This window comes from Mixophyes fleayi, chromosome 2 (assembly GCF_038048845.1).
Source record: "Mixophyes fleayi isolate aMixFle1 chromosome 2, aMixFle1.hap1, whole genome shotgun sequence".
NCBI classification, from domain to species: Eukaryota; Metazoa; Chordata; class Amphibia; order Anura; family Limnodynastidae; genus Mixophyes; species Mixophyes fleayi.
Window position 1 is genome coordinate 366823045 of NC_134403.1, and position 27972 is coordinate 366851016.

At 40.0% G+C, this 27972-nt stretch overlaps 1 protein-coding gene across 1 annotated transcript; it reads right to left on the reverse strand.

Annotated features, from left to right (window-relative positions):
* Nucleotides 1-4760: 4760 nt before the first annotated feature.
* GPA33 (glycoprotein A33) lies at nt 4761-27623 on the reverse strand. Its single transcript, XM_075197354.1, has 7 exons — nt 27451-27623; nt 13739-13890; nt 11820-12033; nt 11469-11633; nt 7896-8012; nt 6534-6660; nt 4761-5292 (listed from the first exon to the last, which is right to left on the reverse strand). Exons 1-7 carry the CDS (start codon nt 27488-27490, stop codon nt 5109-5111), a joined length of 999 nt encoding a protein of 332 aa, XP_075053455.1. The 5' UTR covers nt 27491-27623; the 3' UTR covers nt 4761-5108.
* Nucleotides 27624-27972: the final 349 nt, after the last annotated feature.

A 27972-nucleotide genomic window follows, 5' to 3' on the forward strand; every position in this document is an offset into this window, starting at 1 on the left:
TATAAATGTGACTAACAATCATAAAAGGAAGTTGAAATAAATCTGCTACTCATTAAAAGATAAAGATCTGTCTGTACAAAGTAAAAGTATGTAAGTGTTTTTAAGGAGCACCCCTCAGCCATTTACGTCCAATTTCCTGATATATATACACACCCTTTTATTTTATGTGTTATGAATGCATTTGCTATGAAGCATTTAATCTTAAATAACCTAAGAGCGCAGGAACAACTTCCTGACGTGTACAAAACATAAACCGAGTAGTTTTATCTTTGCTATATCTCTGCATGTTTAGCAAACCTTACTCAATGGCCGAGTGACTACTAAAGTCTAAGGGGTATATTTACTAAACTATTGGATTGAAAAATTGGAGATGTTAGCTAGAATCTGAGTGGTTGCTATAGGCAACATCAATAAAACCATATTTTCAGACATATCTGGGATTACTTCCAGTCTCAGTATGTGCAGTGTGAAAAAACAGATACAATACGTAAGTGGGTGTGATAGGTACCATGATACAATTATGGCTACATGTGCAGCCCTCTAGCCTTTAAACAGGTCACACATTATCATTAATCTCAGGAGTAAGTTAAAACAATATATTTTAATCAGTGATAACACATGCCCTGACCTGTCACTCAAACCACCTACTCACCCAGCACCCCTCCACATGCCTGTTTGAACCTTAGTTACCTGTTCCTGGCTCTTGTGCTTCGTGGATTGCTGTGTCTTCCAGTCTCCTGTGTCTTCCTGTGTGCTGATCTCTGCCTGTTTGACTACTCTGGCACTCCTATCCCTGTGTACCGACCCGGCTTGCTGACCATTCCTCTGTTCTTGTGACCCGTGTACCGAACCTGGCTTGTTGACTCCTGATTCTGCCTGACTCCATTCCTGTGTACCGAACCGGCTTGTCCGACTCCGCAACCTCCGCTGTACTACATCTTGGGGCGAACCTGAGGACCGCGACCTGCGACTCCTGGCAGCGAAGCCCACCCCGCCTTGCGGCAGTTCTTGGTGAACACCGGGGAGATCGTTAGACTCCGCACCTCAGGTAAGCCAGCGCTAATCAAGATTAGTAGTAGAAGTATCCAGAATCTGTTACAATGCATTAGACCACAGTTATAGATCAGTGTCTGTTAAATCTGTATGAAAACTGGAATTTGAAGCTGTTCAATCTCTTCCAAAGACCAATGTCATTATATGCACCTGGTGATGTGTGTATTAAGGCAATGTTCATACTAACAGAACCAGGTACCGTAAAAGGATATAAAAGGTTTTATTTACAAAAGTAGACATAGGCCCATAACAAATTTTCTTTTCAATTCTTAATATCTAAAAGTTATTTTTTTTTTATATCCCTATAATTTTAAAGAAAGTGATTTAAAACAAGGACAGAGCAATCATTCTCCAATCCGTGTACTTCATTTGTTCAGGGTCCCATCTGGGCTTGTCCTGTGCACATGGCTCACTGCTCAGCATTCTGGGAGATTAAACTAGAGTTCTTTCATCTCTTAGTTAGAGAGCTGGATATAACCAGTTATCCTTTACAACTCATGGATTTTACCAATTACGTAATATCTATATATATATATATATATATATAAAGTGTCATCTTAATAAAACACATACATTAAACATTTTCAACATGAAGATAATTATTAATTTTACAATCTACTATTACATGTATACTTAAAGATCATTATATTTGAATGTAGTTAACACATGACATCACACTGTACAGGAGCCACGAGAACTTCTGCTCCAGAGAAACACTATCTCAATGTATAAAACTCTACTAGACGGAGCAGAAATGCTGATGGATTCTAAAATTGTAATACTTCCCTAATATGTGGCCACAACATATCTAACCTATTCTGGGTGAATAATATTTACAATTTATAAAACATGGATATGAAATAAGGTTATTGTTCATTAACCAGATAAGTATCCAGTAATCTCTGTTACACGTCTGCCAGTCTCCCATTTCTTAAGTCAGCATGGCATTTACCCTCATCACATTTAGCATAGTATTAGCCTATTATAATGTAGAGACGTCCTTATGCTCTCTAATATCTGAAATTATCACAGAAGAATACACTTTCTAAAGATGATCATTTAAAGTGTACCTGTCAGATGAAGGACTCATCTGAGCAGACGACATAACGATGTTACATAATAGTGTCAGGAAATTGGATTGTGCTGGATAAATATAGAAGGATGTATACATGTGGTAAGTCTCGTGGGTATAGGAACGCTTTAATAAGCCTGATATGTTCATATATATTTCTCTTTATGGATCTTAGTGAACGCTGCAAGTACAGGAAAGTTAATAAGAAATATTACCTATAGTTTTAAACTTTTTATTTTTAAAAGGAGAAAAAATTAAATAAAAACCTTTTCTATGTTTGAAGCCATATGTTATATAACGCACAACAGGACCATTGGTTTTATCAACAATTGGAAATTTAATGGAGAGCAAGCTTATTATTATTTTAAATCATATATTTGTCCTGAAAAACGGGGTAATCTCTTGTTACAACATTAATTATTCTAAGCCCATGAACTTTTAGCAAAATGCATAATAATATCTTATTGTGTACAAAACAAGCCTCTACTCCACAATTTGACCTTTAATGGGAGGCTGACCTGGACAGGCCCCCGTAGCAGGACTCTAGGTCCATTATAAGGAAAAGACTGGACATCTAGTTCCTTTGCATTAAGAACTTGTATAAGGTATATTGGAGGTGGTATCTGGTCCCAACCAGGATACATAAAATATATGACTCCACTGATAATTATGCAGGATTAATAGACTACTTTTCATTTTCCATGTTGTCATTCGGGACCCAGTTGATTAAAAATAGCAAGAACAACATTTTATGCTCTTCCCTACAGGATTAAAACAAGACTACTTTAAATCAATGTCCTGATTATATACACAAAACATGCATGTATAGACAGGCACATTATATATACACACTAATTTATATATATATATATATAATGTTTTTTCACAAGACCATAAAACTTATTTTTCAATTTGAATAAAAAAAAAATATCTTTAGTTAAAACTTTGCTCCAAACAGTAAGGTGTGCACTTTAAAACCAACTTCAGATTGGTGTTTTTTTATACAGTCTCGTGCATAAAATACTCATTATCTGAACAGGCCTGGCCAACCTGTGGCTCTCAAGGTGTTGTGAAACTACAAGTCCCAGCATGCCTTGCCAGCTATTAGCTGGACATCTACCAGCAGAGCATGCTGGGGCTTGTAGTTTCACAACATAAGGAGAGCCACAGATTGGCCAGGACTGCCTTAGAAGAATAAACTTGAACTTTAAAACAAACTGTACAGACGTGTCATTTGCTGGGGCAGTTTGTGAGAGAGATAGGTCTGTAGTTTGAGTTACTGTTAAGTAATGGTTTTACTGAATAAGCTTACCGAGAGATCTAATGCAGACTCAATTCCTTATAATGTACCCTGTTTAACAGCACGTTTGCCAAGTACCCATATTGTTTGTCAATTTGTCCTTGTTATCACATTTAAATGTACCGTATTTCCCCAAGTATAAGACGCACCCATGTATAAGACGCACCTTAATTTTGGGGCCCAAAATTTGAAAAAAGATGTATTACACAAAGTTATTCCCGAGAGTTGCTGTGTTTTGTAAACTCACCTTCCCAAGCTCATTCGCATCTTGTGTAGGCAGTGCAAAGCTCTCCCTCGCTGAACACACCGAGCGGGAGGCGCCTGAGGGACCTTTGTTCTTTTAGAATACTGAAACTAGGAAACAAAAGAGTTTGTTCAGAGTGAGCTGATCGATTCTGCGGGTACAAGTACCGGGGTGAGTGAACGCTCATACTTGTCTTGGACGAATTGCAGGCAGTAGAGTGGACACCACCATGTAGGACCCAGGCCATGTAAATCCCTTCGCTTCCTGTGAGGTGGCAGTGGCGGGACGGCGACTCCTGTCTCTTATCCTCACTCCGCGATCAGCGCTCAGGTGCCGTGATTGACACACCGCAGAGACCCGAAAAGGTGCGTGGGAGAGGAAACAGTTAGATTAAGTAGTATTTATAGATTGTATTGGGTACTCTTCGGTACCGGATCCATGTCACCGCAGGCGGAGAGTGGTGGGATCATTGTTCCGTTATTCCACTGTGGGTGGGGGTAGTAAGCGGTGGTAGTCCAACAGGGGTCTTCTTCTTCATCATTCTGGAGGGAGGTAAATAGCGCTGGCACTGTATAAGACGCACCCACTTTTTAGACCCAAAATTTTGGGGCAAAAGGTGCGTCTTATACATGGGGAAATACGGTATATCTTTATTACAAGTTTACACACGCACATAAAAATATATATAAATCAATCCTTCATGATTCAGAATTTCATAAAAAAGTTACCCACCCATTTGTTTTGTATAAGTTTTAAACTATTATTTTATAGTTTGTTTTTTTCACATGATGAGGTACCCCTGGGGTAAATGTTGAGGAAACACAGTCTAACAATCTATGGGTAATAAGGCAACCAATTCCTAGATTTTTAAGTTGTTGTTTAATGTTACCTACTTTTGCCATTTTATTGTGTAGTACAGCCTACAGATGTCACTATAGCTTTAAGTTTTGCAAATGAAAAAAAAATCACTTTCTACTGCACAACAACAAAATAAAAGTAATACATTGTGAAGTTTATTTTTAAATCGTTTTAAACAACATATTAAAAAAAAATATTTGGTCACCTCTCTCCTATAACTAGTGCGATAGATGGGTCCGGTAGCAATCCCAGCAGAGGAACACAAGACCATTATATAAACAAAAATATATGTATAAAAAACTGCTTTATTCCATTAATAAAAGATAACTTGATAAATGTTATACAACATAAAAAAAACTGTAGGTTTCCTTTGCCATCGAGTGTAAACATCCAAATGTAAAAAACAAAACAAAAAAAAAACAAAAAAAAACAGTCCTCCTTCACAGTGTAGACATCTCTGCGTTACATTGTCTATTTCCCCTCTTTTTCACCACTCAAAAGTAGTTTAAAATATTTAAAAACAGTGGACAGCCTCGTTTCAAATAACCAATAATTTTTTTTACTGTTTTACATTGGCTAGTTTAAGCATCTACTGGATCAATAACCAAACGTGGCTTGTTCGCCGGCGGCATAGGAGGCCTGTGCTGGTTACTTTCCTCAAGGTCATCCTCATCGCCTTCGTCCTCCTCGGAATACCGTTGTTGTTGCTGTTGCTTCATTTGGCTTTTTTGTGGGTGTTCGTCCTGGTCCTCATCCTCTCTTTCCCTAAATAATGAACAGTTAGTATATCATTAAAACACAACTTGGATAGAGCTGAAAAACTGCAGGATTTCTATATAAGGGGCACGTCCATTTTATATATATTTATTATACTTAAGCATTGACCACCTTATTAGAAACCATTCTCAAGCACGTTATTTAAAACAAAAATCTTTCTTTAGAGGATACAGTTGCAGCCAGAGCAGGGTCTTTAGTTTTTGTCTACAGAAGAACATTTTTGAGAAATGCACCAAACATGTTTATTAGAGAGGGTTAAGCTTGTTGTAAATATTCTTTATGGACAGAAACTATACAGTGGTATCTTCGAAATGGAAAAAAATATGTTTTGTAACAGTCCATTTATACTAAATTTTTATATTTGTTTCTACTATTGCTTGAGTGAGCAGAAGAATGTCTGATTAGAAGGTTACAGAAAGGTTCTAGGGAGGGTGTGCGAGGAATCCTGTGGAACTGTTGGAGATATCTTGGAAGATATAGATTTTATAGATAGTTGCTTAAACAAATCCTATTACATCCCAATGACAGCATAGGCACATTTGTTTTAAGAGGTATTAGAAGCTAGGTTATGGTTAATTGTGTTCATTCCATTAACCAACTTGTTCATGCCGATTTAACTGTTCGATCTACTCTGCTGTTGCTGTGCCTTGGAGGAAAATAAAACTTCATGGAAGATCTCATCTATTTTTATCATACAAGTTTCAATACAGTTTCAGTTTCTAACATGGGGCAGTTGATCTGATAGCAGTGCATGTGGACTTGAAATGGCCATGATGCTCAGCATTGACCCTAACGAAAGACTGGATGATAATAGGGCATGGTGGTCCTATTCTGACCACGCTTACAGGCCGCAGTGATTCTGGAAGGATGCAGACGCTCGGCCCAATAGCTTTACTATTACATTGAAAATGGTTTGGTAGATTTGTAAACCATCCCCTACTTTACCCTTTACTGATTAATCCAAATCAGGAAGAAGTAGTATGTCTGTAGCTTAGATTCTGTCTTAGCTCTTGCTTATGTCATACTCTAAATTGCCTATTGATAAAGGATTGGGTCAAAGGGCTGCTATCTAAACGATATTTCCTCAGTGATTTTTCGTACAAAAATATTCTTATTCTGATTAATGGGGACAAGGAGAAAGATGAGTTGTTTATACTATCTGCTTTAAAAGATGTGTTCTAGTCGTGTTCTTTAGTAAAGCGGAGGAGAAGCTTGTGGGGTTAACTTACGCCATCTCATAATCTTCCCCGTCGTCCTTATCCCGGCAGCAGCAGCAATAGACAATTACTCCAATGAGTATGATACCGGCCACACTCCCACCAATGGCTCCAGCGTATAATGCAATGTTCATGGAGGCTGTTGAAGCAAAGCAATTATAAAATATTTAAGCTTTTTAAGATTCAGAAATTAGCGGCCATATTTACTTAATCTGGTCACACTAGAGATTCAGTTGTAAACATTATGTGATCTACAGGAGACAGGTGGCTGCAAAGATCAGACAGCGTCTCCCTGGCCGTTTGCAGTATTCTGATCAACCAACGGGAGAATTTAGGAGAAGAAAGACGAAGAAGCAATGAACAGAACATTGTAGAACTGTGAACAAGGGGAGGGACACTGTCAACTTGAGATATTTGACATTGCATTCACATTTCTCGTGTAGTCGAGTGTCCTTCAATAGACTGCAAAATCTTCTTAGGAAGTCAATGTTTCTCCATTTGTGTAACTACCTAACCTATCCTAAAACCCCCCCGATACTACTTACTCCACATGTTCTATCAGCTTCTGTCTCAGACCCACTTGGAGTCCATCTAGCTCAGTGTTTAACTCCAGTCTTCACGCACCCTTAACAGCTCATGTTTTGAAGATTTCTGTTTGTGGAACAGGTAGGATAATTACTGACCCAGCCAAGTGGACCTAATCACCTGTGCATGATTAAAGAAATACTGAAAAAACAAACTGTTGGGGGTGCACGAGGACTGGAGTTACGATACACTGCATTAGCTACTAATATCTCTACATTGTCCTCACCCTCTAGAGCAGTTTCTCACAAACACAGTCCTCAGGATCCCTAACAGTGCATGTATTCAAGGTGACAAAGGAAATAATTATACCACCTGTGTATCTGTTACAATGTGTCAGTCAGTAACGAATACACCTGTGCTACAGTAAGGAGATAAGGAAAACATGCACTGTTAGGGGTCCTGAGGACCAGGTTTAAGAAGCACTGCTCTAGACTGTAAGCTCTCACGAGCAGGGTCCTTTCTACCGGTTGTCTCACGTCTACACCTCCTTCATCTACCTCGTTTGTACTTGTTTTCATGTGCAATTGTATTTTGTATAATATGTAATGGACTATACAGGACTGCAGAGATTTAGGATGCCATGCAAATAAGCGCTAATGATGATGATTACAACATCGGAATACCCTCCTAAAAAGCTTCATATATAACAGTTAATATTATCAGTCGCTCTTTGATGCGAGTCAATTTGTAGTTTAAGTTTAGCAAACAAAAAAAAAAAAATCTTATGTCTAGTAGGTTTGATTTGCTCTTTTAGCTATCGGTACATTATAGAGGACACTGGCATCTTACGTGGCATCACGGCAAGCGTGAGATTGCAGGAGTCCTTGCCAATTCTGTTGGTGGACGTGCAGATAAAGAATCCGGACGACTCCATGGAAATGTTTTTCAAGGTCAGTTCTCCTCCCTCTAAAGAAAGCAAGAGAGAGAAAACACATTGTTCAATACAAAGGTTTTATCATTACCAGATTATAGTTATCTAATTTGTAATTATCAGAACATAATTTGTCTTTACAGCTAGATTGTTGGCAAAGTAAAAATAAAGTATGGTCGTTTCCATTTATTAGGGCATCGGATAGACGCACCCTTCAACTCAACATAGTTAAGGCAGCCACTTTGTGGGATGAACCAATATTCATTGTCACTCAGTTATGTCGCAGGGTTCTAGTGGACCAATTAGACGCCTTCTTGTGAATATTTGGTTCATGGACAAGTTTCAGGAACTTTCCAGAAACGAAGATATTCAAGATAAGGCTGCTGTTGTGGGAGGAATTATCCTACAGACTTCCCGTCAGTGAAACTGGGTACACAATACAGGTTTTTCACCTGTTTATTGTGCCAAATAACACAATAAATGACCGTTGGGTCCGATATATGTGTTACACACATCTGTGGGCAGCAGGGTGGCTAAGTGGTTAGCACTTCTGCCTCACAGCACTGGGGTCATGAGCTCGATTCCCGATCATAGCCTTATCTGTGTGGAGATTGTATGTTCTCCCCATGCGTTTGTAAGTTATCCCTGTGCTTACATTGGTTTCCTCTGGGTGCTCCGGTTTCCTCCAACACTCCAAAAACATACTGGTAGCTTAATTGGCTGCTATTAAATTTCCCTTAGTCTCTCTCGGTCTCTGTGTGTATGTTAAGGAATTTAGACTGTAAGCTCCAATGGGGCAAGGACGTATGTGAGCGAGTTCTCTGTGCAACGCTGCAGAATTAGTGGCGCTATATAAATAGATGATATTGCATTAGCATACGATCCCATGATCATGTTTTATCGTTCCAAAGCACATCAAATCACTATCAACGATGTCTGGCAAATTCTGCACTGTGTACTCGCACACGACCAGCAGTAGGGTGTACAGAGTCACGATCTTTTCAGCCGATGGTTATGACAGATGAAGAGCACAGATCTGAAGGTAAATCCCGTAGGTGTGTACACATGAATCGGCATGCTCATCGGGACTTTAAATCGTTGGTAAAATAATTAGATATCTCAGAGGAGTTTTCTGCGGTGTGTAACCACCTTCAGCCAAACAGATAACAGAACAATGGCTTGCACTCCTCTGCACTGTAAATGTCATATCTCAAGTTTTATAAAGATATGAAAATATAAGGTATATACATTTGTAAAAGTATTTTAGGCTTAGCAACCCCTAAAATATATCCGTTATGGAATAATGTTACATGCTGTTTGAATCTACCCAGAGGAGAAGTGGCTGGTAAATCATTCAATCCCCACTGCTTTGACTTTTATATAACAATAAACTGTGTTTAACAATGAATTTATTGACATCAATGTTGCAACTGTGGTTACATTGTTTCTAATGTGATGTGTGATTACATTAGTACTTGCATAAAACAGGTTATAAAACACTAAGGGTATATTTTCTAAACTAGGGGTTTGAAAAAAAAAATGGAGGTGTTGCCTATAGTAACCAGATTCTAGTTATTTATTTAGTACATTCTACAAAAATGACAGCTAGAATCTGATTGGTTGCTATAGGCAACATCTCCACTTTTTCAAACCCAGAGTTTAGTAAATATACCCCTAAGTTGGTTATGATCCACAAGTTACATTTTGGTGTATGCGATTACGTAGTGTTTATAAATTACAACCAACTTATGTTTGTTTGTAATATTATTCTATCCGATACTGGGTTTATGGTACATACATAACTTTATCAGTAGATGCTGGTTACAGTCTAATAATCTGATATTGTATGAATCATTTCATAGAACGTTTTCTAGCTAGACTCTATTTTACATGAGATCTGTTTTTATTATTATATTAATAAAAGATTCCATAGTGATGTGTATTTGTATCATTATATAAGTGCTAATAACATTCAACAACATTCTAAACAAAAGTTTCCATATTTTCATAGGACTTTGCCGAATACATGCTATTTTTTCTAGTGAACAGCTGCAGGAGTGTCCTTTAATAGAATTAAATGCACAAATTATTATTATTATTAAATTTTTATTTATAGGGCGCCACCAGGTGTCCGTAGCACCGTACAGGGACAAACGAAATTACAATACGAGGTGAGACAGCACAGTACAGTAAAGAATAAGCACAGTAACTCAGTGAGCTCAAAACACAGCTAGGGGTGGGGGGGGGGGAGGGGAAAGGGGAAGGGCTCCCCTCCCCCCGCCTATCTATAATATATATATATATATATATATATATATATATATATATATATATATATATATATATATATATATATATATATATATATATATATATACACACACACAAACACACACACAAATACATACATATACACACAGGAACTTTTTGTTCTGATATCAATTTTCATTCACTCATTCAAACCTGTGTTTTTACAATTCAGGACATAACAGTCATCTGGTTTAGGATTCTGACACATATACCTATAACAGATTGTCCTTCGTTTTCGAAAAATAATGAATATGGTAATTTGAGCCATGGTGCTGCTAACTAAGTGCCTTTCATTTATTGGACCATCAGAAAGTTCTACCACCTCTATATAGAAGCAGAATCTTTGGTAGTTCGGACTGGAGCATTCAGGATTTGCCGAGGAGAAAAGACATTGATCTCAGATTAGCAATTGCTACTGGTCATCAGTCTGGAAAAAATTTACATTTTCCAAACAATCTGAAGTCCATAACTCTACAGTGAGAAATAATTTGCAAAACGGAGAACACCAAAGACAGTTGCCCATCTTCCCAGGAGATGATGTTCCAACAAATTAACCCAAAGTTCAGAACTCGCAAGGAACCTAATAGCTACAAGCCAGGGATCTACAAACCTTGGTCAATATCATGTTCAGAAAAAGACTAAGCAATTATGAATTCCATAGTAAGGTAGCCTGAAGAAAACCCCATCTCTGGGACAATGCTGGGTCATGCTCCCAAGGCCCCCTCTGTACCAAGAAGACCAGAGTGAGGGCCTCTTTTGAGCATGCTCAGTGAAGCCCAAGTTTGGTAGAAGAGGACCCCTACCTTCTGAAAACAGAGCACGGGCCCGTGATTTTTCTATGGGGTTTGCTGATGCATTGTTCCGTTCCTGGGCTTAGGTTTGCAATGTTGCTTCTGAATGAAACAAGATTTTTGGAACAATGTCTTCTGGACAGAAGGGACCAAACTGGAGGTTTTTTGTCTTCATGAGCAGCACCATGTTTGGCAAAAACCAAACGCAGCGTATTATGACAAGAACCTCATGGAAATCATCAAGGACCATGCTGGAGGGTTGATGATTTGGGGTGATTTGCAGTATGTCAATTTTAGGAGTAGATGTTAATCCCTTCCTGATATGTATGAACACAGATTGGAAAGAGGATGTACTTTCATTTGTTTATGATAGAACAGATAGATTTATACCTGTGACAGCAGTCGGTGGTATCGCTCTTGGTGCATCTTGTGGGGTGTAACTTTGCCATGTATACTGGGGGATTGGAGACCCCTCCTTGGAGGAACAAGTCAGTTTGATGACCTGTCCATATTCTGCCGTTCCAACAACTGCACAGTCTGGTTTGGATGGGGTCACTAGAAAGACAATTTTCATTATTTTTTTTAAAAAAAAGTCTACAAACCTCAAGATAAAATTTCCTAGCTGTAATGTTTGACTTTCTGTATCCCAGTCTTATATTACAGTTGGCAAAATAACTGATATAGGGGCCACAGACCTTTTTGAAACCAGTTTGTCCATATACAGTGCGTTTTAAAACTTACCCAAGACTACAAGCTCCATTTTGGCCAGACGGGTACCCGTTCGATCCCTGGGAATTTTTATTTCGCATTGGTAAGTGCCGTTATCTTCCATCTTCAGATTATTAATAAAAATCGAGGCATCATTAACAAACATATTGCTGGTGAATGACACTCGTCCCTCATACGAAGGATCACTGGTATTGACACTTCCATAGAAGCCAGCAAGAACTTCAATCTAAAAAAGCAGAAACAAAATAAATTAAAAACTAGAGAAACCGGGCAGTAAACTGCCTTAAAATAAAGTGAATTGTAATGACTAAATGACTTTATTAACAGAATTCAATAACTTTTATACACTACATGTAAAAAAAATTAAACGACAGAGCATAATAAATAAATAACTATGCTATCATTATATTCAACAAACTAAAGAATTACTTTATACACTACAATATATCATCATCCTTTATTTATATAGCGCCACTAATTCCGCAGCGCTGTACAGAGAACTCACTCGCATCAGTCCCTGCCCCATTGGAGCTTACAATCTAAATCCCCTAATATAGACACACACTGACACACAGAGAGGGAGAGACTTGGGTCAATTTTGATAGCAGCCAATTAACCTACCAGTATTTTTTTCGAGTGTGGGAGGAAACCGGAGCACCCGAAGGAAACCCACGCAAAGACAGGAAGAACATACAAACTCCACACAGATAAGGCCATGGTCGGGAATCGAACTCATGACCCCAGTGCTGTGAGGCAGAAGTGCTAATATATGTATAAGTTCTTCCATCAAAGTTACATTGCTGGGCATGGTTCTCTAAAGACGTGCAGATATTTGTGGCTGTAAATAACTGTCACAGTTTCTAGACCACCCAGCAGGTCACATGTTCCAGGTCACCCAGCAGGGCTGCAAATAACTGTCCCAGTTTCTAGAGCCACCAGCAAGTGCACAGGTCAATTGTCACATTTTCCAGAGGCCAATGGTAATGCATTGGTGGACGGCCATTTTGCTAAATAACGTTAAAACGATGCAACCAATTACAACGTCAATGTTTTACTGCAAATCTACCGACAGAGACCTTTACTTTAGTATATGATGCTCAGACAACGGTATCATAGTAATAAGTGACTCATAATAGTCGTACGTATGTTAGTAATATATAAGTGTTATGTTTTGGTGATAAACACAAACATCTGATTCTAATCCCAATGCAAGGACCCGTTTTAAAATGTATCTCTTGCCAAGTCACAATGGAGGCATTCAACTTGTGTGGTTGTACCAATATTTTTCAGAATTCAGTTTACAAGGAACCAGTCACAGCACTTATTAGTTTAATAGGCTGGACCAATATTGAGTTATAAAAGCCAATAAAATGGGTCCCTTGGGAAGCGGTACACTGCGACCCGCCTATTGCCAGAGCATTTATAATGTAGAAATGATAACCTGCAATTTTACATTTATATGAACCATCGCTATTTAATTATTCTTTTCAGCATTTAGGCAGAAAAGGCAAGAAATAGAGTCACTAACTAAGACAACAACAAAATACAGCTACTGCTGTAGAGCTCAATATCCCACATGTTGCCTAAACTTGATTCAAAGACATTTTTTGTCCTAGATAATGGTTCTTTCTTGCTCACTTCCACACAGTAGTGAATGATCTAACACTGTGAGGCGGCCACAGAATGACTGTTTTTATGTCGTTATAAAACTGGTAGAAGCATTTACTGGGACTTGTAGTTCCATAACTAGAGACATACAAGTTTCTTAAACTTGCCCTGGATAGTTTACACAGTTACTGTACTTCTGAGCAAATCAGAGAGCTTTGGTGGCATATATTTTTTTTTCCTTACAATATTAAATATTTTATTATATTATTTGGCGACAACCAACGAATCACACACATTTAGTTCCATAAAAGACCAAAATTTACCTCTTCAGGCAACTTCTGCCACTCGACGCTGGCTCCGACTCTGTCCGTTGCAGTGGTTTGGTAGGTACATGGTAACGCGATACTGCTCCCTCTTGGAGCTTCAACGATTTTTTGGGGAGTTTGTACACTGATGGCAGAAATCGCTACCAACACTGAGAAAAGATATAAAATCCATGACAGAAATTAAAGGGCAATCTCTCCAGGTTACACAAAAAAAACAAAGAAACAAACAAAAAAAGAGAAAATTATTTATTCTAACGAACGCAGGTTGACGGGCACCCGCAGCTGTGGGTAGCAGCAGGAATCACTCTACGTGTTCAAAGTAATTATACCAATGAATTATAAATATAATAGAACAGAAGGTTGTGTTTATTCTATGGATTGATTGGAAGACATCCTACAGAAACCAGGTTCAATTTTCAGCTCTTAGAGTACATAGAGACAGGTCTCTGTCTCTACCTCCCAGCCATCAAAAATTATATTGTAAGGTCAACAGGAGAATATATATATATATATATATATATATATATATATATATATATATATATATATATATATATATATATATATATATTCGGTCGGCTTGTCACAGTTTAGTACCCCTGTAACTCTGGATCGTTTTTTAAACTAAGTGTGCAGTGCTTAAGGAGAGAATAAGACTGAGTCTGAACATCTAACCAGACGAAACGCGTTGAGGAGTGTCTAAGGACCTTTCCATCATCTGTTTGGACATCGTGGTACTAGTGTGGTGGGAGCGCTGCAGAGATCTACATATGAGCTGATTGATATCTATGCATACATCTCTGAATACATCCCAGATGAGTACCTAAAGATACCAATATATGTTTGTTACCTTGTGTTTTTATGTAAGTGTGATACTTACTATTTTATTAGTAAAATCTGAGTTTTACAATATTACACTATATGAGTTTTTTTATATTGCTCCTATGATGCTGAAGTTCCAGTCCTAACAGAATTATACACTTGGATGAGTGACGTTACTGGTAACAGCTGCTCAGATTTGGAGTTTTCCATTGAACTGATTCATACATCTTCTGGTTCTATCATCTGGTACGCAGATATATGTTTATTGGTGATTACATTGGTGGCATTGAACACAGTGTGCTGTAACTTTTGTATATATTTAATCACCCTTTCGGTTTCATTAGCCCTATCGGAGAGAAGTTATAATCTTTGAGTATATATCTGACTCATCCACTTTACTCTCTCTTATTACATTATTTTATTGTGGTAATACACTATGTGGCGCCGTGTTTCCTTTATTATATATATATATATATATATATATATATATATATATATATATATATATATATATATATATATATATATATATATATATATATATTACACACACAATTTGTGAATTCTATTAATTCACAAATATACAGTTTACGGCAGTACGGTAGCTCAGTGGTCAGCACTTCTGCCTCACAGCACTGGGTTCATGAGTTCAATTCAATTCCCAACCATGCCCTTATCTGTGAAGAGTTTGTATGTTCTCCCCGTGTTTGCGTGGGTTTCCTCTGGGTGCTCCGGTTTCCTCCCACACTCCAAAAACATACTCATAGCTTAATTGACTGCTAACAAATTGACCCTTGTCTGGGTGTGTCTGTCTGCCTGTGTATGTGTGTGTGTGTTAGGGAATTTAGACTGTAAGCTCCGATGGGGCAGGAACTAATATGAATGAGTGCTCTGTACAGCGCTGCGGAATTAGTGGCGCTATATAAATAAATGGTGATGATGATACAGTTTGGGAAGCCAATTGAGAAGTCTTCCCACAAATCTATTAATCACGCCCAAAAAAGCAGTTTAAAAAGAAGAGAGCGGAGGGGAGGAGCAACGACCAAGGTGATCCCAAAAAAGAAAATCTAAGCAGCAAATCTAATTTTCAGCGATACCACGTTGCAGGACATACTGGCCAATGAGCACATTGCTTAACAGGTAAAGGACATGGTCTGGGTTCCTAATTTTTTTTCCCAGTGTTCTAGTCGGGAATTTTTGCAGGAATGCTCACTTCAGTAGAATAGGAGCCGATTCAATTTGCTGTGATAAGTAAAATGCTTCGCACTAAAGTACACCTTTATAATCAAAGGGGGAGTGGCCAGGCCATGTGTCAAAATTGTATATCCTGATACATTCATCAACCACTTGAAAACAAATCCTACCCTGGCCACCTCCCTCACTTTACCCAAAATAAATAAAATAAATTATTTGTGTAGGACAGTATTTTTTAGTTTGGTCAGGAATATTTATCAAATGCCCCATGGTCCTGTATCCATCCGGTGTCAGTACAACCAAATTACTATATCCAAGCCCAATATCGCTACAAGATGGCGGCCCCTACGGATCAGTGCTTTGTTCAAATTCTAAGTGACGTTTCGTCTCCCTATTAGAGGTAAAAGCAAATCACAGGCTAAAGAGAATAATTTAAATAATTAATTAAATTAAGTTTATTCTTTGATCGTTATTGGACTTTGTAGTGAAAATGGAGGCATTACCGTTATAGGGATTAACACATAACATAACTGTGGTGAATAAAGTACAATCATAAGGGACTGCATTGTAAATACTGTATATCAAATGACTTTAAAGCACGACCATGCTCTCACAGGGTTAATGACCTGACAATGTGCAAAATGAGAGGCCTGAGTACTGGCCTGTGTTATTCTGTGGCCCTGCAGACCCAAGAACCAGAAGATAACATTGCCACTTTTAGGGGGAACTGAACAGCTTTAAAGACCTTGACCTATGTTTGGCATCCTTATATTAATAACGCCAATACAAATTTACCAATGATAAAATTGGGTCTGTGTAACAGAAATTATAGATTACATTTTAGCATTGAGGATTAAATAGGGAAGATGTAAATTGTGGTTGTAAAACAGTTTTACAGGCCTCCCCTGGAGACCCACCCATGTAGGAGGGGAAAAGTGAAAAAGTGTCTTTAAAAGCGGAGACCCCTTACAAGATATTGTCAGTCTTTTGGGAAATCAATCGACATTGATAAGCTGTCCATCTTCCAAGTCAATATACCTTGGCGCAGATTATACAACATGTATGTAAGTTTATACTCTGAAACTTTCTCCTTTTTATTTGATATGTTTTGCTGTATGTTTTATGAGTTTTTATCATCTGTAAGCATTGTACTTTTTTTTGCTGTCCTTATTGCTTTAAACAAATTCACTGCCTGTTTAGAAGAGGTTGAATGCTTGGCTGTGTTAACCCTTTAAATACCAGTGCGGGAAGTGTTAGCTCTTAGCTATCAGAGTGCAGAGTGTGCACAATTGGGTAATTAAGTCATAGGATTTCTTTGGGTCTTATACTTAGATGGTGACAGTTGAGAGGTGTGGAAGTGTGTGCTTGTGTTGGAAGTGGAGTGAAGATCTAGTGCTGAAATCCTGTGTGTCCCCCCCTTACAGTAAACTTCCAAGTCATGAGTGCGCAGAGCGCGGTTTGTGACAGGTAAAGGTGTTCAGAAGCAGTTTCCTTACAAAATAGAGGTGATAAATTGTTTGACTGTTTGATTATTTGATAAGATATCAGATCAGGGAGTCGGCACAGTCCAGTGTCCATGACAGATTTCTGGAAGGGAGAAATAAAATTTGCTCACAGACTTGGATCCACCCACTGACTTGATATTACAACGTCTGCAGGTTAAAGCAGACCCTGCACGGATTGTGTGCCCTATAACAAGTAAATTAGTGGAAGTATTTTCTTCCTGGTCAATATTTACAGCAGGTACCGAACGCATCGTGCCAGACCCTTAATGAACAAAAGCAGACACTGACTTTACAGGGTTCACCGAGTGGAATTTGTTCCCTTGTATAATTACTCATACTGAGAATTGAAACCAAACAGACAATGCCGTTCCCATTTTGTAAACGGAAAGTTTTGAAACGGATTGTGTGAAAGTGGAGGAATATATTACTGGTTTGAATTGAATGAACCTTTGGCTCTCTACAGATTGCAACACACTACCAGCTAAATTTAGCTGAAATCGAACTTGTTGGCATCAATGACGCTACACAACTGAGTCACTGTTGCCGGAGGCCAGAACGGTGCTGTATTCAGTTCCCTCCTCGGCTGAGTTATACCAGAGGTCATATTTGGTTCTCAACATTGTAAAATCCTTCTCAGGAGCTCTGCCAACATGCGGGTGCATCTCAGCACAGTCTACAAAGATTTGCTGATGTAAAATTCATCAATATATATTAAAAAAGAGAAAATCCACCAGAACGAAAAACGTTGCTACTGGCACGTTATTGTATTACCTGTACACCTGCAGCCACCGGGTTTGAGCACTTGAAACTTTTTCTGATCGGGCAATTTTTTACATTTTTTTATTTATTAATACAGCGGGTTTGTCGAAACTCTTCCTCTATGAATTTCCCATTAAATGAAACGGGAAATTCACACAGAAAGTTTGGAGGGGTTTCAACAATAATGAGCAGGGAAAAGGGTTTTCAGTGATCACAGGCAAGTAGCAATGTTTTTTTTTGGGGTGGGTCAATCTTATAAAGTTCTGGAAATCAGAATAGCCAGGGATACCTGCATCCAATATGCATAACATATGGACCTGTACTGCGCCGTCGGTGAATACCGATCAAAAGAAACATTTTATGAGACAAGTGTTTAAAACCGGAGATTGACCATCGGAATTCTGAACAACAATAAATTCCATGTGACGTCACCTGTATCGGTCTCCAATAGCGCACTACAGGTATTTTATCTTACTTTAAAAACTACTGCTGTAATCAGATGCAGATCTACTGTATCTGAGTCTCAGGGGTATATTTACTAAGCTGCGGGTTTGAAAAAGTGGAGATGTTGCCTATAGCAACCAATCAGATTCTAGCTGTCATTTTGTAGAATGTACTAAATAAATGACAGCTAGAATCTGATTGGTTGCTATAGGCAACATCTCCACTTTTTCAAACCCGCAGTTTAGTAAATCTAGCCCTCAGTGTGCAGAAAAAGACGCCCAAAGTAAAGTACAAGCTGATCCCATACAAAGTCATTGTGCGAGGTAGCATAATCCTATATATAATAGTGTCTGATAATCTGTATACACAGGCAATATATGTAACTTGCTACATGTGACTTTTAGACAATTATTATAGAGCGGATGAGATAGGATTGTAGTCTAGTAGCATATTGGAATTAATGAGTTTATTTTAAACAAGAGAAGCCAATATGTGAAGATATAGTCCCAGGACCGCTACTCCCCTCCCCCAAATATTAATGGCAGACACCACTGGAATCACAGTCAGGCTGTAAAAAATTGATAAGTGACTGACAGCTTAGCAGATTTGCTTTTGGCAAAAAAACAAAACAAAAAAACACACTGTTTGGACTTTCTAACCTGTACCTGATGTTATTAGAACACTGCCCTATGTGTGTGGGAACAGACAGCTGTTTAATACACTGGGGAGATAATATGTTACTTTTTAACAGAGCAGCAGGGATGTCAGGTTAAACAATGTATTTTACCTTCACAAGTCGTATTTTGTGTCTTTTGGTCTCATAGGGAAAAAATAGGCAAAAGTAGGAAACTAAAATATATTTATTTTTTTTTCAAGATTTTACTCTTGCAACTTTTATAGTGAAAGTCCATTAATTTACTTAAATGCTCAGCTAGTCATCTCGAGTATAGGAATAAAAGAAGTAAAAGGGCTGTAAAAGTAAGAATGTTCCTTACATTTTAGTTTTACATATTTTTAAAGTAATAATATTTTTGGCTTGGAGAGCCCCTGGTTTGTTTGCTGTGTCGTCCCTTATCAACATTACACTGCATACACCACACCTGCTTACTCTACCGGAGGCTCCCGAAATTCAGGGAGCCCTCCCAGACTCAAGTAAGAGCAGGCACCTTTGGGACAGGGCTTAATGACACCACTCCCATCATTAAGCCACGCCCCCGCAGAGCAGTCTCTTCCACGCCGTAAAATATTCTGTCTGCAATCTACAGAGGACATCAGCTCCTACCACTAATTCCACATAATAAAATCAGGTATTGTCACTGCATGCAGTAACCACAGAGTAAATCCCTCATCAACATATTGCAAAGAACACACGTCAGTGTCTCACAGGATGTTTGACTGGCAAATATCTACAGTCTGTCCCAAATTGTCTCACACCACAATCTCCAGGGAAAGGGTCGTGGGGTTTTCTAAATTTGTCCCACAGTAGGTTCCCATTATCAATGCAGACCAATGGCATAGGACACTTCATCTCATGATGTGTATCTCACTATCTATCCTGGAAGAAGGGGGGGGGGGGGGGGACCTGGTTATGATGAGGTTTAATGGGCCAAGAAATGTAACGACCCCTGGTGTGCATGTGTATAATTGATTTATGAAGTAGTGTGCTAATCTCTCTTTTGGAGAGTTTCTTCTTTCGAGAGACAAAGAAAATAAGAGGATCATCTTCATGTGTGTTAAGATAGGTAGAACCTATGGGTTTTTCATCCAATTATCATATGATTCATGACCGTTTGGTCAGATATTGCAAGCGAGTGTACTTCCCACCATCACGTTTTATCACACCAAAGCACATTGTATAGTTTGATTTGGTTTTATTAATGTCCGAAAAATCACGATCATCGATGTCGGGCAAACGTGGCAGGGTGTACGCCCTCACGAGCAGTATTGTCGGCAGATCTCTGTACAGTGTACGGAGTCACCATCTTTTCAGCAGATTGTTATGAGATGATGATCACAGATCTGAAGGTAAATCGTGTAGCTGTGTACGCATAAGTCTGCGTGATCATCGGGACCAATCGACTGTGTTCAATGGTGGCCAGACATAACCTAATTGGCAGATGTCGAAATGGGCAGAGCTTACACGACAATGGGTGGAGCTTTACTGAAAAGTTGGCATTTGTGGCGGATCAGGGTGGGGCTTGTATCACCGTTGGAAAGCTATGCTGGAGTAGTGTGAGGACGGGGTAGCTGGAGTAACACAGGAGAGGGGGAGACAGGGTGGTCCCAATCAGTCAGCTCTGGGAATGAATTGCAATAGGCCTCAAATGTGAAGAGCGAAACGAAGAATACTGTTGGAGAGTAAAGTAATATTATTATTAATGAGAAAAATAAAAAGTCTGCATCTTTTTTGTGGTCACAAATTTGGAAACCGTAAGACAAGACTATGGATTATAATTTTTACACAGCCCTGTATATAGAATTTTCAGCCACTAATGATCTACTTAATTGTGCTCACAGTCCGCTGTTAATGCCGGGGACAAAAGGATATACAAAGTGACTGCCCTACAAAATGGGACACAAGGAGCTACCACTGTGAGACAAAGCAGGGGTATCCAACTAGCCATGAGAATAGTTTCCTCACCCTTACGCAGGGTGTTTAGCAGCTACAGTAACTCTCTGCCATGAATGTACAAGTGGAACGATCCTTGAGGAATGTAAAACGCAGGTTCAAACTAGTCATCGGCAATTACAAAGGACTGAGCTATTGAAACAAATTAGGGACATGCAAGTTTGGTGTAGACAGCTCTGCATGTGGTTAGGGGATGACTGTTTATAACCACACACGTTATATCCAGCAAACACCACAAGGGACTGAAACCAGCAATACGAATAGACGATACCTATAAAATTGTTGATTTACAATAGCAGCACTTGTGTGAGGTGATCACTAGAGGTCACAATATCCGTTCACTAGGAATTGGGGGGCGTCTTACTCTGCAGAATGAAAAGCCTGAACCCCTGGGTATCGTCATGCGACCTGCAGGAAGCTCAGGTTTCCTTTAGTTTGCCAAATAAGGTAAAATAGTTATTGGAAGCCATTTACACTTGTTGGGTTCATGAGTTCACATAATGGGAAAATAAGTAAATGAGAGAACAAAATTTGGTTGTTGAAAATAGAAAGAAGTGTCCTGGAAAGACCAGCAAAACGGTCACCTTCAGACAATAATTCATTGGCTTGTACATTCCCTCTTGCAACTTTTTCTTTCTAGCCCTCTGCTGTGCTTTTCAGCCATGTCTTTATCTCCTCATAGACAACGAGAATAAATCATCAGCTCTCTGAATGCAACAGTATGCATAGCAGAGCCGTACTGTATCCCAGAGTGGCCCTGTCTGGTGATATAAATACCTGGCTGGAGAGCACAGCAACTGAAAGCCATGGTATTAGTAAAGGTTGCAGTAGGCCATTCAAGTAAAGTTACCTGAAGGTGAATAAATACAAGACATTGGCCTTTTGTTTTGATGTTGCTAATAGTAACAAAACAAGGACCCGGTCAGAATATGGTTTGATGCTCTTGGATCAGTGGTGATCAACCTGCTCATTCTGCAACCCAAACTGCACCCACATGCTCCAAAATTCCACCACTCGGATCTGCCTCGTGATCCAAAATAGTCCCACATGTCCTCAGACCCCCACAGGCACTCAGAGAGATAAAGATATTTTTTGGAACGCTGAGATATGTGCATAATCCATATGTAAAACATGCATTTTCCTTCAGTAAAATTTGAGAAATAAATAAAATAAGCCACCAGCAGAATCCGGTTTTTCAGGTTTCTTTGAACGTCCTCCCCCTCCCGTTCCACCCCGAGCGCTGGATTCCTGTGACTTTCACCCGAGCTGTGCAGGGTATTCTCACGGAAACAGCCGGCCCAGTGTTACAGAGAGCAGCCAGCAGGTCACAGAGAGACGTCACTAATTACCTGGCTGTATATGACAAGGCAGGCTAACAATCCTTCAAAATATGTTACTAACAATATTATAATAAATTAATGACACTTGGGAGCTGATTTTCTCAAAAGAGCAAAAAAAAAAAAACCAACCAAAAAAAAAAAAAGCCCTAATATTGGCAAAAACAAAGTGTATTTTCAGGGCATAGGAGGGGTTTTCCCCCCATTTCACCCAATACAACAATGTATTAAGATTCACCGACAAATGTTTCCCTGTGACTTTGCACCGGGAAGGCTATTTAAGAAGTACTGCAGCACATAGAGCCTGGCGAGTTGGTAAGTTCTTTAGCGCTCTGGCCCAGTATCATCAGGAGTATCGCTTCAGACGCGATGGACGCCCCCCTGTGGTGACATGCCACGCCCCGTGTCATGCTCAAGCCATGTCCCAATTGTAGGACCCAAAACGTTGGCTGTTATCTGTCCAGACACTAAAAATCATTGATTCATATAAATCCATAACCAATTACGTTTTTACTTGTCTGGGATTTTTGCCCCCATAAAGTCCAATTATTCCTTTTCCATGTATTTGAAAATATACAAATCTCTCCAAAATGCATTTAAAACCACACTCTGATATATGTATTTACAGGTTCTACAAGTCCCCCCTCAGTCAGGAGTGGGTAAGTAGCCTTGTTGTAGGAATGCAGTCAGCCTGTGTATACCGACAGACATTGGTGCCCTAGGTCATTCAGAGGGAATACTTAGTAAATTAAATAACCTCACACCCTGATGTAGCCCAGCAATACACAGCCTAACAGCACAAGGATACGGACACTAACGCTGCTCTACTGTTAAATACAACGACTCATTAGTTTACTATAATAGCTGCACCTAAGGGTGTGGAGAGAGATGGACCCAGAGTTTTCCTAAGAGCAACGATAAGTACATTTATTTACAGACACGTGGCTATGGAAGCAGTGGTCTGCCAGCAGAGGAGTTATTTTGCTGGATTGACCAATAATATTCAGCTTCTCTATTCAGCAGGGTCTAGTGTTGTTATGCCTCATGTCTCATTAACGTCCAGGGGACTCCCAAATGTCGGGTAGTTCTCCAGAAACACCAGAAGAGCAGGCCGTTCTCCTGGCCCCTCTTCCCAGTAAAGTGGGGGGAGGCTCAATGATACGATTCAGTGCATACCAGCCTACTTTCAGAAGGTAACTTCCGGGAGAGGGGCGTGAGGGGGCAGGGCGCCTTGAATCGCTTCATTTTGGGCCCGCCCCATGAGTCAAATGACTTTTTGTCGCGTGGGGAGCGACCGAAATGACACGATTCTCGGTGAATCGCATCATTTTAGCAAGGGAATGGCGGGATGTGGGAGAAATGCCAGCTCTCCCGGTAGTCCGGGAGACCGACCCAAATTTCGGGAGTCTCCCGGACTTTCCGGGAGAGTTGGCAAGTACGACTCAGATGCAGTTTCACTGACTAACGTACCTTTGAGGCATTGCATTCAAACACTTCAACCAATAGGCAATTCACTTTCATTTGTCAAGTGCAAGTCACAAAATGAAACCAAGTGTCCCATTGGTTGTCAAAGGTATAATGAAGGTTTACACCAGCATGCACTTAACATTTCCTGCAGTTTTATTATACACAAATCCAAGCCAAACATTAGGTTCTAAACATTATTACATAAACACAGATAATGCAGGAAACAGATTAGAAAAAATATATTGTTTCCTATAAAATACATGTCACAAGATGAGCACAGGGTTAAAGTAACAAAACTTCCAGATTACTTTGTATCATACTTGCCAACTCTCCCGGAAAGTCCGGGAGACTCCTGAAATTCGGGTCAGTCACCCGGGGGAGCTGACATTTCTCCCGGATCCAAGATTCACGCCATTTTGGAGGAAGGGGGCGGGGCCATGTCAATAGAGTCATTTTGGCACCGCCCCCGCGGCGTACAGTACGCTTTCATAGGGGGCGGGGCCAAAATGCCGTGATTGGCCCCCTCCCGCCCTCCAGTCACGCCCCCAACTCCCGGAAGCAAGTTTCCGGGAGTTGGCAAGTATGCTTTGTATCATAGAACACAGCTAAGAACAGCGGTACCCAAACAGCAAGCAGGACAATATGCTGGACTCCAGGGGCGCGACACTGAATCGCTGGGGTCTGTAGCAAAATCTTTTATTTTAATTTATGGGGGGGGGGGGGGGGGGGAGTGATGCTGGTCCATCCACTCTGATTTTTTTTGGCAAGCACTGTAAAGTCCAGTTTAATCTATAATTGCCAACTCTCCCTGAATGTCAGGGAGACTCCCTGAAATAGGGGTGATCTCCCTCACTCCCTGAAGAGTCTGGCATTCTCCCTGATGCTGAGCCAGTATAAGATGTGGTTGGCTTTGCCATCTGTGGCATGATGACACTGTTCAGAAATTGTGTCCTATGTCCATGTATTGATGCCTATGGAGGTGGCCATTTTCATGGAGACCAAGATTTAATTAAAGACTGACAGGTAAGACAACATGAATTCAGTAATGGAGACAGCAATGTAAAATACATTTCTGGGAGACCTCCCGGGAGAGCAGGGCAACCTCTCGGTTCTCACACCCACATTAGATAAGTGTGGGGGGTGGGCTTAATGACGCAAATATTGGGTCATCTTAACCCCACCCCCTGCTGTAATTGGCCACAATTGTGCCAATCGTTTAGGGGGCAGGACCAAAATGATGTGATTCATCAAGCTCCACCCCCCGTTCCCCAGGATCTCCCTGAAGCCAACGTGCAAAAGTTGGCAAGTATGGTTTAATCTTGGAAGTCAAATCCCAAAAGGGGTTCACTAAGAATGCACAGACTCATCCCCAGGCCATGCAGAGCTGGGAAATCCATGGTGATTGGACCAGTGTGCCCAAATTATCCGCCTGAACTGCTCCGTTGACTGCTCCGCTCCATATATCCCAGAAATTCATGGCAACAGGGAAATAGTTTATGCTGAATTTGTACAATGCATGAACTCTCAGGCGATGGCTGTTGTGTGCAGTTAACAAAAATAATAAAATCTCACCAGTTTTAAACACTAAACTTATACTGGAGCACAACGCATTCCTATGATGTTAGCTATATACACACACACACAAATACTTAATAATACACAGAAGGCCCAAAAGACAAACAGCTGAAAAACTATTAAATCACCCACGAGTCTAACAATTATATTCATGGCTCTATATAAAAACAACAAGAGACTATGTCAGGGGTAAAACCTTTTCCTCTCCATCTCAAGATAGAGCTACTAAAAGGTGAAGTGTTTACAAACTTACACAAACTGACAATTTCTTGTATTCTGATATTTTCCAAACAGGATTCACTTCACTTAACTGAAATCACAGATTTTCCATAATCTACCAACAAATATCCCTTTATTCAGCAGCTGTTCGTTTTGTTTGACCTTCCAATGTACTCAGCAGGATCTGTACAGTAATAGATTAAACCAATCGTCATTATTATCAGACCCTAAACCAACCAACCCTAATAATAACAATCACTAACAAAGGCCAACATGGCGTTACATTTGCCACGCATTGCAGGTAAGCTGCTGCGGCGACAAAGGACGGCTAATCCTACACACATACAACAATCAGAGGATGAAAAAAAAGATACATTTCAGAGCGCCAGTCACCAGCAATAAGGATGCCAATAATTCAATTCTCAGTCCGAGAAAAAATTATCTGAAAGCACCGATTACCTATAGTGGTCACATGAATATTCAGACCATATGAAGGGTGTCTATGGTGGGTGAAGAACCAAACCCCTCCTTCCCCCCCAAAAAATACTAAAGTGCTCAGTGCAATAATAGTGACGATTTATCCAATTTACTCTCAAGAGGGACAATGTAGTCAACAGAGTACAGCAGTAGTAAGATTATAGAGCACAGACACGGAGGTTACACGTCTCTTACCCGCGTGCAACACTAGCTGTAGAAAATGCTTTGGTGGGTCAGAACAGAAAGCAGTTTGACATGGTCCTCAGAGGCTAGTACTAGGGGCTGGCTGGCAAGACTCAGCTCAGCAGCCTGTTAGCAACTGTTTAAAGGGAAAAAAAATGCTGGTAGCCCAGTGATCCAGCCCAAGGTAGCCCCCTATAGGACCAGCCTAAATGACCATGCCCACCGTCTCTCCCAGAATGTCTGAAAGCCGAGAGAGAGAGAGAGACGGTTGGCAGAACCCAGAGTAATACCACAATTTGCATCATTGAGCGCCAGTGGGCAGGGCACTAGGACAAGTCACACCCTCGACTTCAAGGCGCTAACCTGCACCTCACCCGCAAGAGAGGTGGGAAATGTCAGCAAACTGTTAGACACATACAATGTATCATCATTTATTTTATATAGCGCCACTAATTCCGCAGCGCTGTACAGAGAACTGACCCACATCAGTCCCTGCCCCATTGGAGCTTACAGTCTAAATTCCCTAACACACACACACACACACAGAGACTAGGGTCAATTTTTTTTATAGCAGTCAATTAACCCACTAGTATGTTTTTGGATTGTGGGAGGAAACCGAAGCACCTGGAGGAAACCCACACAAACATGGGGAGAACATGCAAACTCCACACAGATAAGGCCATAGTTGGGAATCAAACTCATGACCCCAGTGCTGTGAGGCAGAAGTGCTAACCACTGAGCCACCGTGCTGCCCCAACATAAATCAACATGAGACACCTGAGATCCAGAAACACAATATATAATTAAAAAAAACAAAAACACTTTGATTTATCCCAATTCAGTAACAAGAAAAAGCCAAATACTATATTTTAATACCGGAGATCTCTTATTCCATTAAGACCTGCTGGACATAACATCTTCAAACAGAGGCTACAATATGCCAAAAACAACCAATTCCCGATAATGAAATCTCTCTCTTTTATCTACATACAAACAGTGATAGTGTCGGGTCTTGAAGCAGAACTGTAACCTGAGCTGTGTGAGGGCTGGGCAGGGAGAGGGGATCAGTGATCACACACCTGGATGACAGGCACTCACCTGTGCACAGGTAGAAGACGGCTGGCTCTGCTCTCTGCATAGTGGGGGGCTGGTACCCAATTCTCCCTTCACCCAGGATAGAAGTCACAAGTCTGCTTCAGACTCAGGTCGCAAGAAACGAGTCTCACCTAAAAGTCCCCTCCCTAAACCTTTCCCTTCCTGCCCGAAACTTGCAGGTATCAGCCAATGGCAGCTCACAATGATCTTCTTGTCTCTGCTTGTGATCCCAGCCCACTAACCCCTCCTCACCCGGGGCTCACACCCATTATAGTGGAACCTGACACCATAGCACCCAGCAGTAATTGTAATACACCTTATTTGTATTTACTGAGCACATACATTATAAAACTGCATAAAATACCACCCAAAATAAAAATAACTAAAAAACAGATATATATTATTGTTTTTGCAAAACTTTGTTTTATAAATAAACTTCTTGTCTTACCTACAGGATATGCACCTTTCCCGAAGAGTTCATCCAAAAAATCACTAATGTTTCTGCAGATTGGTGCAACAAAGCCA

Coding starts and splice junctions, on each gene's coding strand:
- GPA33 (XM_075197354.1), bottom strand. CDS start 27,490: ATGCAGAGAGCAGAGCCAGCCGTCTTCTACCTGTGCACAG. Junction 13,891..27,450: donor CGTCTTCTACCTGTGCACAG/GTGAGTGCCTGT, acceptor ATCTTTTCTCAG/TGTTGGTAGCGATTTCTGCC. Junction 11,634..11,819: donor AATGGAGCTTGTAGTCTTGG/GTAAGTTTTAAA, acceptor TTGTCTTTCTAG/TGACCCCATCCAAACCAGAC.